Source organism: Sinocyclocheilus rhinocerous, unplaced genomic scaffold, assembly GCF_001515625.1.
Source record: "Sinocyclocheilus rhinocerous isolate Xijiao unplaced genomic scaffold, SAMN03320098_v1.1 scaffold97, whole genome shotgun sequence".
In the NCBI taxonomy this organism is placed as follows: domain Eukaryota; kingdom Metazoa; phylum Chordata; class Actinopteri; order Cypriniformes; family Cyprinidae; genus Sinocyclocheilus; species Sinocyclocheilus rhinocerous.
Window position 1 is genome coordinate 1,864,368 of NW_015666183.1, and position 17,021 is coordinate 1,881,388.

General features: G+C 34.3%; 2 protein-coding genes across 2 annotated transcripts in view; both read right to left on the minus strand.

Moving 5' to 3' along the window:
• Positions 1-7,664: 7,664 nt before the first annotated feature.
• Positions 7,665-11,895, minus strand: LOC107732067 (p21-activated protein kinase-interacting protein 1-like). Its single transcript, XM_016543305.1, has 10 exons — positions 11,586-11,895; positions 10,918-11,080; positions 10,656-10,776; positions 10,095-10,169; positions 9,896-9,948; positions 9,561-9,706; positions 9,292-9,389; positions 9,012-9,108; positions 8,739-8,868; positions 7,665-7,924 (listed from the first exon to the last, which is right to left on the minus strand). The coding sequence occupies exons 1-10, from the start codon at positions 11,661-11,663 to the stop codon at positions 7,800-7,802; spliced, it is 1,086 nt and encodes a 361-aa protein (XP_016398791.1). The 5' UTR covers positions 11,664-11,895; the 3' UTR covers positions 7,665-7,799.
• Positions 11,896-12,357: 462 nt separating this feature from the next.
• Positions 12,358-17,021, minus strand: part of LOC107732058 (uncharacterized) — a 7,891-nt gene continuing 3,227 nt past the window's right edge. Inside the window, exons 3-7 of the mRNA XM_016543294.1 lie at positions 15,974-16,162; positions 15,291-15,380; positions 15,025-15,168; positions 14,518-14,702; positions 12,358-13,392 (exon numbers count right to left, since the gene is read on the minus strand). Of these exons, the coding sequence (XP_016398780.1) occupies positions 13,245-13,392; positions 14,518-14,702; positions 15,025-15,168; positions 15,291-15,380; positions 15,974-16,162 (756 nt within the window). The 3' untranslated portion in view covers positions 12,358-13,244. The remainder of the gene's footprint in view (positions 13,393-14,517; positions 14,703-15,024; positions 15,169-15,290; positions 15,381-15,973; positions 16,163-17,021) is intronic.

Here is a 17,021-nt window from a genome sequence, read left to right on the forward strand (position 1 = left end):
GCCAATCCCGCCGTGCAGTCAATTTCACTGGTTAAGGTTAGGGTCAGGTGTGGGGTAGGTTTAGGGGTTAGCATTTTTGTAGCATAATGTAGGAAATTAATGCTTTAATTGACACAACCAATAAAATCTTTAGAATCAGCTGTGGGGCGGAGTTTACACTGAAGTGGATTGGGGGAAAAATTGCGCATGCGTGTCATGTGCCTGTCTGTCAATGGGAGGAAGCCACGCCGTATTTTGGAGCTCCCACCCCGTTTTGGAGTTCCCGCCCCCATTTGGAGATCTCCAGGCTGCAGTTATACCCTTCTCCAGCGGCGCGGGCCCCAGTGCGGCTGCACTGCCTGCACTGTCTGTAGTTACGCCACTGCTGCCTCTGTCTGTCACACCTGGTAATGGCGGTTAAGAACCAGGAAAACTGTTACAAAGTATCGCTGACTGTAACGAACGAGATCGTAAATCGAACGTTTCGACGAAACAACGTGAGTAAAGAATGATACAGTGTAAAGTGTAGCGAATGTGTCATTGTAGCAGCTGTATGGCAGGGTCTCAAAGTCTGTCAGGTTTTATACTGGAAAAAAACCCATCTTAAACCGGTCTAAACTGGTTTTGCAGGTCTTAAACGGTTTAGGGTCTCTCAGCCTGACAAACTGAAAGTTCTCCCTCTAAGGCCAACCTGACTATACCGACTAAACTGGGAGCTATGTTCTGTTATTATACCGATTATTTTAACACACAGGAAATTTAATTGATGTCTGGCTAAAACGACAACTTTCTCACTTTTACTAGCTGCAACTATTATTTTTGAGTTATTATACAACCAGTGGTACAGCCAGACCATAAAGGGACTGAATTCACCACCGACTAGATGAGTTTCATCACATAAATGAATAATATAAAAGAAACCAACAGTGGCTTCAACAAGAAAGCCTGGTTGACCTAGAAACAGTCAATATTCATAACCTTTTTTTGGTCTGATCTTATCAGACTTTAATATTTCATCAAATCATCATATATGTCAACAAGCGACTTCTTTAAAAATTGCAGTTCTCCTATTTTATACTTAAGAACACAAATGACTTTCACTTCTCATAAAACGTCTATTAAAAGCTTTTAAATTTATGTGAACTGACGTGACTTTTGTTAAACCATTAAGCAACTGTGGGAAACCATGAAATATGCACCATGCTTGCAAATACAGTACATTTAAACATGGATTAAAATTATGAAGAAAAAATTGTAAAAGCATCTTTGCAAGCACATCAACTCTTGCACTGAGCTATAAATATATAAGAATAATTATATCAAAATATATAAGAAAATGTTTCCTAGTGGCTCAAATGGGTATTAACAGTATAGAAAACAGAAGCATTAGTGGTTTAGGGATTTTAAATGACATACAATTTTAGAAATTTAATATATAACAATATATAAAAAAAATACTTTAGGCCCAACTACTTTAGGTCAGGAAAACAACTAAATCAGACCAACAATATTTCAACATTGCTGCAGCATCATGTGAAGTATTGTTCATACAGAAACCATTCTGTAGAAGTTTTACTCGTTTTTTAATATCTCATAATTTGTGTGTGATAGTTGTGCTCAGGTTTGAAGGTCTGAAATACTGTCTTCAGACAAGAAAACAAAACGGTTCATACCAGACAGCCTTATTAGTTTATCTAAGCCCTACTTTAACATTTAAAAAACGTTATATGGATATATGTTAAACCAATGTCATTCAGACTTCTCTCATAACCAACAAGTATTCAAAAACTACTGCAGTTTCTGCAGAATATCCATAGGTACCAATTTGTTTCACTGCGTTAGACTGGATAGAAGAGTTTTTGGCAAAATCGTTGATGCTTGTATTTACTCGAGGATGAAATCTACATGTATGTTTCTGGCCTAAAGCTCAAATCTTTCAAAGCAACAGAGCATATTGCATAAAGCTAGCCATATGCAGTTAGGGCCACGCTAGAGCCAAAGTACACGTTCAGTAAATGATAAAACCTATTTACAGGGTGACAAAGTTCAGTTTACAGACCACATACACTTCACATTGCAATGCTACAGAAAGGAACAATACCAACTTGTGTGGAAGCATGACAACCTCTTGGTTTTGCCCCTAAAGGATTCCCTACATGGTACAAACATAATCAAACTATTCAACACTTATAGAAGGAGCTAAACATGCCTTTTGGCTATTAACGTGTGTGGCATCCATTACAACAGACAAAGCATGTGCTATATTTTAATATAGGTCACTTAAAATAGGCTATGAGCTTTCATTAAATATAAGCTACTAGACATGTTATTTAATAATAGCCAATGGGCAAAAATACCTGTTACCGCTATTAAAAGGAAATGATATTCGCTTTAGTGCTGTGTTATCTACTACTTGATATGCCACATATTTAAGTAGTTACAGTACAACTTGTACAAAGACATTCCCAAGGATGTATCATTCTTCTGAACTAAAAATAACTGTACCATAAAGCTTCAAGATAACTCAGCGAGATCCTCCATTAAAGTTCATTTATAAGCCACATCATGGATGACTTCTCTCTTTATAATTCTATTATCAATTTCTAAAAACTGACAACATCTGCAGCCAAGGTTGTTTAATCAGCCTTGATGCAATTTCAATTTCATAACACTACTGTAAAACCAGGCCTCCTTAGATTAATACAAGAAAAGAAATATATGAAATTAAAATAGAAAAATATGAATGCATAAAGATCTGAGATGCCATTCTGTGTTTGTCTTTGGCCAACTATGCCAGAGTTCAACTGAGCCATGTGCCAGTAAACCGTGCAAATTTGCTCTCGCTTTATTAATAGCTCCAAAATCATTGCTGGATTCTGAGTTTGGTCAGAGTAGAGGAACAGTTCACCCAAAAATGAAAACTGTTGCTTCTGCCTAAAATATGCGTCCGTAATATATTCGGCAGAAGCAACAGTTTAAAATTAAAAAGTCTTGATGCATTTGTTTCTTATAAACACACCGCTTTTCGCTTCACAAGATGTTAACTAATGGACTGGAGTCGTGTGCATTATTTCTCGATTATTGTGATGTTTTTATCATCTGTTTGGACTCTCATTCTGACGGCACCCATTCACTGCAGAGGATACAGTTGGTGAGCAAGTGATGTAAAATTCTCCAAATCTGCTCCCATGAAGAAGCAATCTCATCTACATCTAGGATGGCCTAAGATTAAGTTATTTTTCAGCAAATGTTCATTTTTTTGTGTAAACCATTCCTTTAAGGCCACTGTCTTTCTTTATATCAAGTGCCTTTTGATATAGCAGCATGAAAGATTACAGAACAACTGTAAATTCCCAGTGTGGATTAAGAAGTCAGCCAGTTCATCGTGTTATCAGTAGCAATGGACAATAAATGAATGAAATCAATTGACAGTAACTCTAATACCTTTAGTCCTAATGACTCATGCCTTTGGAAACACGCATCCACACAAATGGTTTCAGTATACAATCAGCACAGACATCACTTAGCAACATACCAAACTTTACAGTCCAGTACTAAAGACATAACTGGAAAACTGATCTTTAGATAAAGGAAAATGCTCTTGCAGCATTTAAAACAGCTGTATAGAATCAAATTAGGTACTCGTATTTAATATGATACTATTCAGTACGTTTCTGTATAGTGTGTTGTTTAAAATCAAACATGCATGCGTGTAGTTCAGCAGGTTGTCTAGCTGGTTTCCAGCATTAAACTAAAAGACTATCAGGATATTTGTGTGAGTTATCAGCGTCGCAGAGGTCAAAGTAATAGATTCTTTTACTATGACTTAGTATCTTATCAAAGCATCATGTCCTGGCTGAAAAACTATATGAGCTCAGTTTTATTTTCTGATATCTTGCTCACTTACATCATCACCAGATCCATTAATTGTCTATGGAAGGAGAATAATATACTTTTGAAAATTATATTTTTTCTTTTATTTAAAGGCCCAAGATGGCAAATAATACATATAAATAGATAACATAAAATAATTTATGGTTACATTTTTTTTTTTTAAGCCTGAACATATATAGACGTATTATTATAGAAGTATTTTAATGCCTCGAAATACATAAATGCATTATATCTTTATATTTTGTAATAAATAATTGTAAACTCGGTTATTATACATTATCATATTCACCTATTATACTTTTAATGCATTGCAATGCATTAAAACAAATGGCAAATCTACCTCCAAAAAAGAATAAAATAACAACATAATAATAAACTATTAATAATGTACACTATGTTTTTAATTGACTGATATTTTTACACATTCCTCAAATCTCATTGTTTTGCAACATTCCACTTTTTCGTCATTGATTTTGTCAAAATTAAAATAATTATTTTATTTACTTTTATGAAAATATCCATAGTTCATAATGTTTTTATTGTTGTAGTCTAATAATTATTTAGTTATGTGTCAAAAGCAGAAATAAAACCAGCATATTAGTACACATAAAAATACAATCATTAAAATAATCGGTATCGGTCATTAAAATGATCATTAATTAATCTCTACAAGTGTATTATGATGAGTCGTTACGAATGTACTGAGAATATATTCATCTGTCAAGTATGCTAGCATACATTTTAGCACGGCTATATGACGTCAATGCCCACTCATTTTCAATAACACGACAATAATAATGACATCTGCCTGCGCTGACAGTGCAGGTCCACCTTACCGTAAAGAAACCAAAAGCCCAACCACACAAAACCAGTGGACACATATGGGGTCATCTAGGTGCCTTTTTGCTCACTTATTGGGTGATTTGTGCTTCTAAAGCCCCGTTGAGGGTTCTAGATGGATCGTAGTCTAGACTATTTGAGCATGGAGATTGCTTTATACTCCAGGGACCCTGCAGACTCACTAATGAGACGTTTAATGAGCACACCTGATGTAGCCTATCCCGAGTGTGGAACAGCATAATAACAAAAGCAAACCACTGATTGTAATAAGTTTGATCGTATTATAAAATACTGAAAAAAGCATCAAAAACCGCCTTCACATTACTGTAAAAATGATTCTTCGTAGTTTTACAAGAAAAAAAGATTTCAGTCTTTACTGCAAAAATTCATTACACGTTTGATTCAATGTTACTTGCCGTTTCTTTGTTGTTGTTATTAGTGAAATGTACTCATTTGTGGGTGAAAATCGTTCCTAAATCATTTTCAGTGTTTGAAATATTTTCATCATTTTAAAGGGGTCATATGATGCTTTTTTAAAGATCATTATTTTGTGAGTTATCAGCGTCGCAGAGGTCAAAGTAATAGATTCTTTTACTATGACTTAGTATCTTATCAAAGCATCATGTCCTGGCTGAAAAACTATATGAGCTCAGTTTTATTTTCTGATATCTTGCTCACTTACATCATCACCAGATCCATTAATTGTCTATGGAAGGAGAATAATATACTTTTGAAAATTATATTTTTTCTTTTATTTAAAGGCCCAAGATGGCAAATAATACATATAAATAGATAACATAAAATAATTTATGGTTACATTTTTTTTTTTTAAGCCTGAACATATATAGACGTATTATTATAGAAGTATTTTAATGCCTCGAAATACATAAATGCATTATATCTTTATATTTTGTAATAAATAATTGTAAACTCGGTTATTATACATTATCATATTCACCTATTATACTTTTAATGCATTGCAATGCATTAAAACAAATGGCAAATCTACCTCCAAAAAAGAATAAAATAACAACATAATAATAAACTATTAATAATGTACACTATGTTTTTAATTGACTGATATTTTTACACATTCCTCAAATCTCATTGTTTTGAAACATTCCACTTTTTCGTCATTGATTTTGTCAAAATTAAAATAATTATTTTATTTACTTTTATGAAAATATCCATAGTTCATAATGTTTTTATTGTTGTAGTCTAATAATTATTTAGTTATGTGTCAAAAGCAGAAATAAAACCAGCATATTGGTACATATAAAAATGTAATCATTAAAATAATCGGTATCGGTCATTAAAATAATAATTGATTAATCTCTAAAAGTGGAGTATGAGGCGTTATGAATGTACGGAGAATATATAAATATTCACCTTTCAAGTATATGCTAGCATACATTTTAGCACGGCTATATGACGTCAATGCCTACCCATTTTTCATAATAAGGCAATGATAAGAAGAAAGCCACCATACAGTAGGCACGGCAGCATCACCCACCTAAGAGCAGCAGCCGATGCGTCTGCTTATATTCCCGTTTGAGTTCCTTCAAGGCCCTGTCAATGTTCTTACTGACTTTCTTGGCCTCCTTCTCGGCCTCCTTGCGGTTACTTGAAACCACGCCTTCTTTCTTTGCGTGATCATTTGGGCGCATTATGCAAATATTTCCACATGGTGAGGTAGATATGTGGGGGCGTGTTAGAATGAGCCGTTTTAGGGGGGCGTGGCAGAGTCTTAACTTTGATAAAGAATATCTCTTTGGTTTTGAGACTTTAGTCTTTGCAACTTCAGGGATCTTATCTATGCACAATCAGCTTGTAACACTCCAAAGAGAAAGGAAAACTTGAAATCGCATCATATGACCCCTTTAAAGAAAAAATTAAATAAGAAAGCGCAACACTGTATTTTACATTTAACTGGAAAAAAAACAAGAAAACTCAGAAAACGGCAGATAATGACAAAGAAACGGCAAGCAATACATTAAATGTGATTTAAAAAAAGACAAATAATATTTTCTTGTAAAACGTACTTTAATCATTTTTGTTTTATTTACGTCTTCGAAAAATCAGTTTTTACAATGTATTGTGACAGTTTTGACGGTGGTTACACTCTTGTGATTTGTTCGGTGAAAATATGTTTTAATAAAAAACCATATTAGGAAGTTCCGGTAAAGTCGAGATAAAGGTGCGTTAACAAAAAGTATCAGCATACGCTGTAACTAAGTGCATTACAGTTTCAAAGTGAGTTCTGTCGGCTGTTGACAAAAACTAAAAACATTTCAGTTTTATGCTCGGCTACATCTACACGATATTTCATTCTGAAATATTTTAAACGTGTTTTACATATACTAGCTACTCCAAAAGTAGTTTGTTGCATGAATGAGATCTTACCTGCTTTAGCGTAACCAACAAAACCTCCTATCGTTATTAGAGCCGCATAACCATAACCAAACCAGTCCACAGCCATATCTGCACGTTTAACTAAACGTTAATAAAAACAAAAATACCTGTTGGTTGCTAGAAAAAAAAGCCAAATTATCTCCACTTTTTAACTTCCTGAAACACTCCACTAGCAATTTTCAAAATAAAAGTCCACCTCTGCAAGAATACTTTTTTTTTCTCGATTTAGACAAATAAACAAATTAGTGCTGTCAAATCGATTAAACGCATCCAAAATAAAAGTTGAACATAATATACGTGTGTGTACTGTATATAAATATACACACATACATGTATATATTTAAGAAATATGTAATATATTTAAAATGATCATTTAAATTATGTATAAATATGAATATATATTTGTACATGTAAATATTTCCTAAATATGTAATAACGTGTAAATATACACAGTACACACGTATATTGTGTAAACAAACTTTTATTTTGGACATGATTAATCGCTTTGACAGCACTAAAACAAATACAAAAATTGAGTATTTTTTTTTCTTTCATTTAGCTGGAATTCAAAAGGTGTTGACATTAATAAATGCATTGCAAATCACTCAGCTATATGACAGGAAAGACAGGAAATGTAAATAATAGAACACCACCAATGATTTCAATAAAACGGTTTATTGCACTTTTTGTTTTTTCTTCTTTTTTCCTTGTTTTGTGGAGCTGCTTTCTTCTAGAATCACCACTTCTCCTGGTAGCCTCACTCTTTTACCTTTGGCTGGCTTCGAGGGCTCCACAACAGCTGTTTTGAGAACATATATAGATATTAATACGTTTTTCCCTCGACAACTTGGTGTCTGGAAACCATTTCAACTCTTAACATAACATTTAAAAGTCATAATTTACTCACCCCTTTAGTTTGTTCCAAACCTGTAAGTTTCTTTTGTCTGTTGATCACAAAAGATAATGTTTTGAAGAATGTTGGTAACCAGACAGCTGCTGGTAGCCATTGACTTCCATAGAATGGAAAATAATACTATGACAGTCAATGGCTACCAGTTTGGTTACCCGCATTCTTCAAAATATCTTCTTTTGTGTTCAACAGAAGAAACTCATACAGGTTTGGAATGAATTGAGGGTGAGTACATGATGACTTTCCAATGAATTTTCATTTTTGGGTGAACTATCCCTTTAAGGTGAGATCACATTAATGAAATTTCAGCTATAGGTCTATAGCCCAGTGGTCTCAAACTCAATTCCTGGAGGGCCACAGCTCTGCACAGTTCAGCTCCAACCCTAATCAAACACACCTGATCCAGCTAATCAAGGTCTTCAGGATCACTAGAAACTTCCAAGCAGGTGTGATTTGGAGCTGGTTGGAGCTAAACTCTGCAGAGCTGTGGCCCTCCAGGAATTGAGTCTGAGACCACTGCTATAGTCTATTGTCAAGCTCACACAGAAGTCACTTTCAAACAAAGCAGCTTTCAACAAATTTGTGTGACCAACTTGAACCCGTTGCAAAATCTTCTTGAAATTCCTACTAGGATGGATTCCTATTGAAACAACTGGATTTCACTTGTGAAAATTAGCAGAAACCCTGAAAAATGTAACCGCACCTTTAGAAGTTTCAGGCTGGGCAGATTGATCTGCAATCGTTTCTTTCGCTTCACCACGTTTCCAGATGGAAAGACAGGTGAGTCTGGCAGTGGTGTTCACCTGGCCAAGCAGGGAAGGAGTCTCCAGGTTCTGTATATGCATACAATACTGATCAATCAAAGTGAAACCATCAAGCCAAAACATTTTTTTAATGTATATAATGGTTCAGCTCACAGCTAAAAAACCCCACTTGTGTCCGTGTTATATTTACCAGCAAGGAAGATACACAATACCTCAAGATTGAGCTTCCACAACTTAATGAATCCATCGTTTGATGCCGTAACAAGGACACAACCATCATCCTTCATGAAGCTCTCAATGGCTTTGACTCTGGGGAAAAAACGTTAAATGAGCACAGCAATAACAAATACAGCAGATCTCACTCATTTCACAATGCATTCTGAGAATTTCGATGCACTAGAACGATTTTGATGACAGGACAGCTCTAGAAACGGCCGGTTCACTGGGACTGAGATGCACCCTTAAAGAAAAGTTCAAAAGTGGCGGTCATACCTGTTCTCATGTGCTTCAAACTCGCAGACACACTTCTGTGAGGTCACGTCAAAGATACGCACGCTCTCATCGTCTCCTCCCACAGCCAAGAGTGTGTTCTTGAGACATAGAGAGAAGATACTGGAATAAGACTTCTTCGCTTTTAAATCAAATTGATCATGTTACATTTGACAAAGCAGGGAAGCAAAATTTCAATTGCAAACTAAACTAGAACTGATTGAATAGACATATATCATCGGTTCTCTTGCAACACCGATAAGACTGTTCACCTTCAGAAACTTCAGACATGAAATCCTTTTTGTAAACGCAATGGTTCCAATAATTGTGGCAGATTTCAGAACGTAAATGTCCACTTGATCGTTCACAACCACTGCATACTGCTCTCCGTCTGGTGACCACAAGACGATCTCTGCATCTACAAAACATTATTACACACTGCTCATCTTATATGCACGAAAAATATATATCGTTTTATTGAGCTTTGATTTAGCGGAGAAGTTGAACTTTCTCAATATTATACAATAATTCTAGAAAATTATTTATAAAAGGAAAAACAAAACCAAACAAATACAGAATCAGAAAGTATTTTGTATTATAATCTCACTCCGTTTGATATTCTTGATGAAAGCCGAACGTCCTTCAATAAGATTCCACGTTCTGCAATAAATTTTGTCATCAAAACTATTGTTTTTGTTGAACAACAAAATATTTATTACTCAAATTAATTCAAACACATTCACAGCTTAACAATCTGACCAGAATTTTTGATATTCATATTAACATGAAAACATCTGTGTACTTGCCGCAGAGTTTTGTCTGTTCCGACAGAGAGAGCGAGTTTTCCAGAAGGGTGTACGGACAGTGAAGTAACATGACCCCTAAACAAATAAAACCCAAACTAATAAACATTTGTGGTCGGTATGATTTTTTAACGTTTTTGCACATCTTACCATTGCTGCATTTATTATAAAAATACAGTAATATTGTGAAATAATATTACAATCCAAAAGAACCGTTTTGTATTTGAATATATTTTTAATATGCAATTTATTCCTGTGATGTAAAGCTGAATTTTCAGCATCATTACGCCAGTCTTCAGTGTCACATGATCCTTCAGAAATCATTCTAATATGCTGATTTGCTGCTCAAGAAACATTTATTGTTATCATCAATTTTAAAAACCGTGATATATTTTTCCAGGATTCTTTGATGAATAGAATTTCATCAAAGATTTGTTTGAAACAGAATTCTTGTGTAACATTATAAATGTCTTTACCGTCACTTTTGATCAATTTAATAAATCCTCGCTAAATAAAACCACTAATTATATCAAAAAAGTTTGGGATAGTTTTCAGATAACTTACTTGTGAGCTTTGATGGATTTTAAACATTCCCATTTTTTGGTGCTCCACACACAGATGAGCCCGTCTTGTCCTCCGCTGAGTAAATGGGACGTGCCGTAGAACTCCAGACATGAGATAGTACCTGCCGAAAATGTGAGCTTACAATTTATATGCTTTATGACACGGTTTATGACAACACATGAAACTGTAACGTCAGTGATGCAGAATAGTTGAAGCCAGACTCTCTTTAGTTCCAATCAGAAACCAAAATAAACATCCTCACCATCATGATGCAACAAAGCCCCATGTTCAGTTTTCTTGCTCATATCATAGAGCTGAATGGTTTCATCTTTGCTTCCAGTGGCGATGAACTGATCACTGGATGAAACTGCAGTCAGTGATGCTGTGTGTGCATGATGGGTAAAGTTGGGCTCAATTGTCCACTCCTAAAATAGACACGAAAATCTTTTTAATTAAGATTATATTTAAAGTAAAGTCTACATTATTATTAGAGTAAACTATAATAACAATAATAGCCCTGTTTGTAAAATTATGAGAGTTTAAATATGGACCAATATCAAAATTATAATGCAATGCAGACTGAAACAAACCAACAGACACAACTGCATTTAACATTCACTTTGAAAACAAAGTAAGATTCGATCAATGAACAAAATAAAAGTTTTGAAAAATGATAATTACCTCGTCACCAGGCCTTTTTAATTAAGATTATATTTAAAGTAAAGTCTACATTATTATTAGAGTAAGTTATTATAACAATAATAGCCCTGTTTGTAAAATTATGAGTTTAAATATGGACCAATATCAAAATTATAATGCAAATGCAGACTGAAACTAACCAACAGACACAACTGCATTTAACATTCACTTTGAAAACAAAGTAAGATTCGATCAATGAACAAAATAAAAGTTTTGAAAAATGATAATTACCTCGTCACCAGGGCTCACTCGATATCCAAACACTATCTGCTCATAACAGCCAGCGACCAACTCAATTTGATCCCCCATGAGGACTATAAAACACGTGTTTTTAGTTACACACAGCCTTTAGGAAACAGATGACGTGCTGCCCCTCATTAATATGTAACTATGTTAATAAATCTGTTATACGGTATATATTACAAAAAGACTAACGCCTTTTTAACGTAAACTACTTTTTCTCATGCCCCACAACAACGCGTGGAGACGTGTGTGATCGCGTCTTTAACGCCCACCGGAAGTATGATATTGCATAATAAGAGTTCCTATCAAAATAAAAGTCAGAGGTGCAACGGATATGGGAAGGAAGAAAAAAAAAAGAATACAATTTTAGAAAAACGGGGAAAAAGTTTGTACCTGAATCTTCAGCGCATTTGAGACCTTGTGCATTACGCCAAAGATGAAAACAACATGTAGATACATAATTCCACTTTTTAAATTCAAAAAGTGATCAAATAAAATGTATATAGATATTAAAATACTTTCAATCTCTTTTGCACTGACTTTTCAATTGTTTTCTACTATAAGGTTAAAAGTTGTATGAGTAACAAATGTAAGCTGTTCTTTTTCACTGTTTGTAAAGAATGATCAAACATCCCAATTTATAAATTACGTAAATCCCTAATATATAAAAGCAACCCAATCATCGGGCTTCTATCATTTTCAGCTTCAGAGAACTAAACTGTATTATTTTATAAAAGAACAATTCAAAATTTTGGCTGGAGTGATTTTAACCCTTTGTCCTGCTAGCGAAGGTAACGAAAGATCCATCTGTAGTCATGAGTAAATTAATATAATTCAATCAAAATACATATACATACATAAAATCATTCTAAAAAATATTCAAATGAGATGGAATACTATGACTGGGCAAACATTCTGAATTATTACACTTGTGTTTTAAAAACAAATGAATCATATTCATTCTGCACAGTGTTGTGCAAAACCAGCGACTTCTTTGAAATCATCTGCCGTCTATCGATGTCAATGCCATGCATGTAAACCTCTTTAAAATGCACATGGAACACACTGTATCAGGAAAATACTCTCTCTTTGAAAATAGCTGACATGATGTAGGGGTTAAAGGGAGATTTCGATGACAAATTCATATGATGTTTTTCAACCTGAGATTCAAAAGTCGTCGCCTCACGACCGAGGCATTGCTTACAGTAAAAAAAGTTCACACGCCTTCCTATATGTTCTAGGAAGAAGTACTTACACTGATTTTGCAATTGTGCACTGGACTACATGGCTTCCACTAAACGGTGAGTCCTAAAATAGGCTGCAACCTAAACCTGAGAGAACAGTTTAGATGTCTTTCACTGAACAATGCATCAGGCATAAGCTACTCTGCAGGCTTATTAAAATACGTCAAACTGGCCGTGAGGGTTAGATATCAGTGTCTAACTTTGCATCCTACACCTCCTGTGCCAATGTTTACCAATTCAAACCAAGACTCTGAACAAAAAGAGCCTTTAAAACATCCTAAGGTCGGTTTCTGTTCTCTCACTTCATTTTTGCACTGTTTGGTATAGTGAAATAAAGTCTTCTAAGTCCAGTCCTCTTCTCAAATGTCAATATTTTAAAACTGAGCTCTATGTCCACGTCCTGTCAGGTTGAGCGATTGCCGCTTACAAAGTTGTAGACCAAAAACTGAGAGGTTCCACAGTAATGTGTTGCGAAGAGTTTGCCGTCAGGCGTGGGATCGGAGAAGGCGATTTCGTCTTTACTTAGATGAGACCCATAGATGAAATTATTCCTGGACAAAAAGACGAATAAACATTTAAGTCTTAACTGTAAAGAAAAAAGTATTTTGTTTAACACTTTAAAACTTGAAAACTGTAGAAAGATTTGTAGAAATCAGAAGATTTTAAAAGTTTTTTTAAATCTCTTACGCTCACAATAAAAAAAAAAATACAGAAACAGTAATAATGTGAAATATTACAATTTAAATTATTTCTATTTTAATATATTTTAAAATGTAATTTATTCTTGTTATGGCAAAGCTGAATTTTCCTTCTAATATGCTAATTTGGTGCTCAATAAATGTTTATTATTATTTTTATCAATGCTGAAAACACTTGTCCTGCTTAATATTTTGTGGAAACAGTGATACATTTATTCAGGACTTTTTTGTTCAAAAGAACAACATTTATTTAAAATACAGTTGTCTAACATTATAAACGTCTTTGCTGTCACTTCTAATACATCCTTTCTGAATAAAATTATTAATTTCTTTAAAAAAACGTACTGCCCCCCAAATTTATTTTAATATAATTATTTTCATAAATAACTGTATTAAAATGTATCAAAATACCTTGGACAGTATAAAAGTAGTTGTTGTGTTTTAATACATTATAACTACTAATATTTACATATTATAACTAGTGCTGTCAAACGATTAATCTCGATTAATCGCATCCAAAATAAAAGTTTTTGTTTACATAATATGTGTGTGTGTACTGTGTATATTTATTATGTATATGTAAATACACACACATACAGTAAATATTTTGAAAATATTTACATGTATATATTTATATTCATATAATTTATATTATATATAAATATATTTAATATATAAACATAACATATTTTTCTGAAATATATACATGTGTGTGTATTTATATACACATAATAAAAATAAAAAAACACACACATATATTATGTAAACAAAAACTTTTATTTTGGATGCGATTAATCGTGATTAATTGTTTGAAAGCACTAATTATAACACATTACATCTGTGGTTATAATTACTCTTCATTGACAAACTATTTTCCTGTTGACACTGTAAAGCTGCTTTGACACAATCAGTATTGTATAAAGCGCTATATAAATAAAGGTGACTTGACTTGCTCATAAAAAATGTTCAACCCTTTACCTGAGGCACTCTATCATGCGTGAGGCGATGCCTCTCCGTCTCATCATGCTGAACACCCAAATGCGACTGATGCCACAGAGCGCCGGCTCAGGTACGGTAGAGCAGCACCAGGCCCTCTGACGCTCGTACATGACCTTCTCTCCTTCTGAACCCTCCGGCACGGACTCCTCTATAACCCTGTATCCCTGCACACAGCAGCCAAACAAAACCATCAGATGTGGAACAGACTAAGACGAACACTACATAAAGCCTACATAAAGCACCTTACAATGACTTTTAAAAGGCCTATATGGAATATGCATGTTTTTCACATTTTCTCTGCTAATTGAAAACCAGCGGAATTCGGTTAAATGGGTTTAAATCATGTAAAATATTATTAAATATATTAAATGAGCTTAGAGTACTGCACTCTTATTGGTTTCTAAAAATTATGCATGAATTTAATGAGATAAACTGCAAGATATACACCTATAAACATGCTATTAAACACCTGTATGCTCAGCTGACCTCTTGTATGTGCTCGGCGATTAGACAGCCTGCGACTTTCTTATCATTTGAAATGAAGAGGAAGGTTTTGGTCTGTGATGGGACTTTGGTCTCCACTTGCTGGAAGCCCAAGTCATTGTCCACCATTTCTCTGATCTCCTCAACCTTGAATCAAACCAGATAAATATTATAAACAGATATCATATGTATCAGGAAAGCTATTAGAAATCTTGAAATAGACAGCTTGAGGGCTAGTGAAAGGAAGGATATGAGGAAGAGACAAGTACCTTTTTAAGTGCGTACTTAGGATCATCAGGGAGAACAAGAATAATCTTGCCATCAGGATACTCTCCCAAGATTCTCTCCTTCTTCCAGCCCTGGAACAGATATTACAATAATGATTTTGAGACTGTAACCTCTATCCTAAAATGTAAATTAAGCAACACATAACTGTGTCTCTCAAATATTACACTATATGCAACACACACCATATGTTTATGTGAAGACAAGTTATAATATTTTTCAACTTTACTGTAACACTGAATGTCTATATTTACTCATTATATCCCAGAAATGAATAACAAAATGCCACTGAATAAGTACTTATAATACACCGCCTTTTTATGTTATTTCTACATCAATTTCAAGAGTCACTGTAAAAATATATTTATTATTACTAATTCCAATGTTAGACGCAATTAATCACGATTAATTACAGGAAAATGTGTAATGAATTAGTTAATTTGTTTTTTAATCTTTTTTTTTTTTTATTCTACATTGATAGTTAATATTTTTGTACTTTTTTAAACACTGATCTTATAAGAATACATTAAAGAAAAAAAAACACTCAAGGCTGTGCTTACTGCTGACAGATCTGACTGAAACAACATCTTTATGTTATGATAAATAACTTTGAATAACGTAATAATAAGTATCTGGATAGGACACAACAGTTTCTCTCTCGACTCACCACATATCTGACAGCGCTGATGAACTGGTTGTGGAAGAGGAGGTGTTGGGATTCGTCCTCTGGGCTGGTAGGAGAGTACAGCATCCCACACACGTTACACGTCACCGCACCAAATGCCTTCTGACCAGCATCCTGTAAAGCACAAAAACAGCCTTCACCAAATACTAATGTCTTCTTTTCTAGGTTTAACTGTTCATTCCAAAACAATCTTAAAGGGGTCACATGATGCGATTTCATTTTTTCCTTTCTCTTTGGAGTGTTACAAGCTCTTGGTGCATAAAGAAGATCTGTAAAGTTGTAAAGACTAAAGTCTCAAATCCAAAGAGATATTCTTTATAAAAGTTAAGAGTTAGCCACACCTACCTAAAACGGCTCGTTCGAACACGCCCCCACATATCTACCTCACTATGTGGGAAGATTTGCATAACGCCGCCCAAATGTTCACGCAAAGAAAGAAGGCGTAACTTTTATTCTCGCTGTAGTATTGTTGTTGCCGCTGCCGCCATGTCCTGAAGACGCTGTGTGTTTCGTTGTGAAAGCGAAACTTCTTTGTTTGGTCTTCCAAAAGAGGACGATATCCGCTTCGTCATGCCTAGAGTTGATCTGTGCTGGTCGCTGAGGGAATACATCAACTTAGTGCTGCTGTCGAACACGCCCCCACATATCTACCTCACTATGTGGGAAGATTTGGTTGTAATCCCTATTTTACAAATTACTCTACCATTCAAAAGTTTGTGTAGAGTTGTGTATGATTTTTTTTAAAGAAGTCTCTTATGCTCACCAAGGCTGCATTTATTTGATCAAAATACAGTAAATATTGTGAAATATTATTATAATTTAAAATCACTGTTTTCTATTTGAATATTTTTTTTAAAAGTAATTTATTCCTGTGATGCAAAGCTGAATTTTCAGCAGCCATTACTCCAGTCTCCAGTGTCACATGATCCTTCAGAAATCATTCTAATATGCTGATTTGCTGCTCAAGAAACATTTCTGATTATTATCAATGTTGAACACAGTTGTTACAGGATACATTTTTATGGAAACA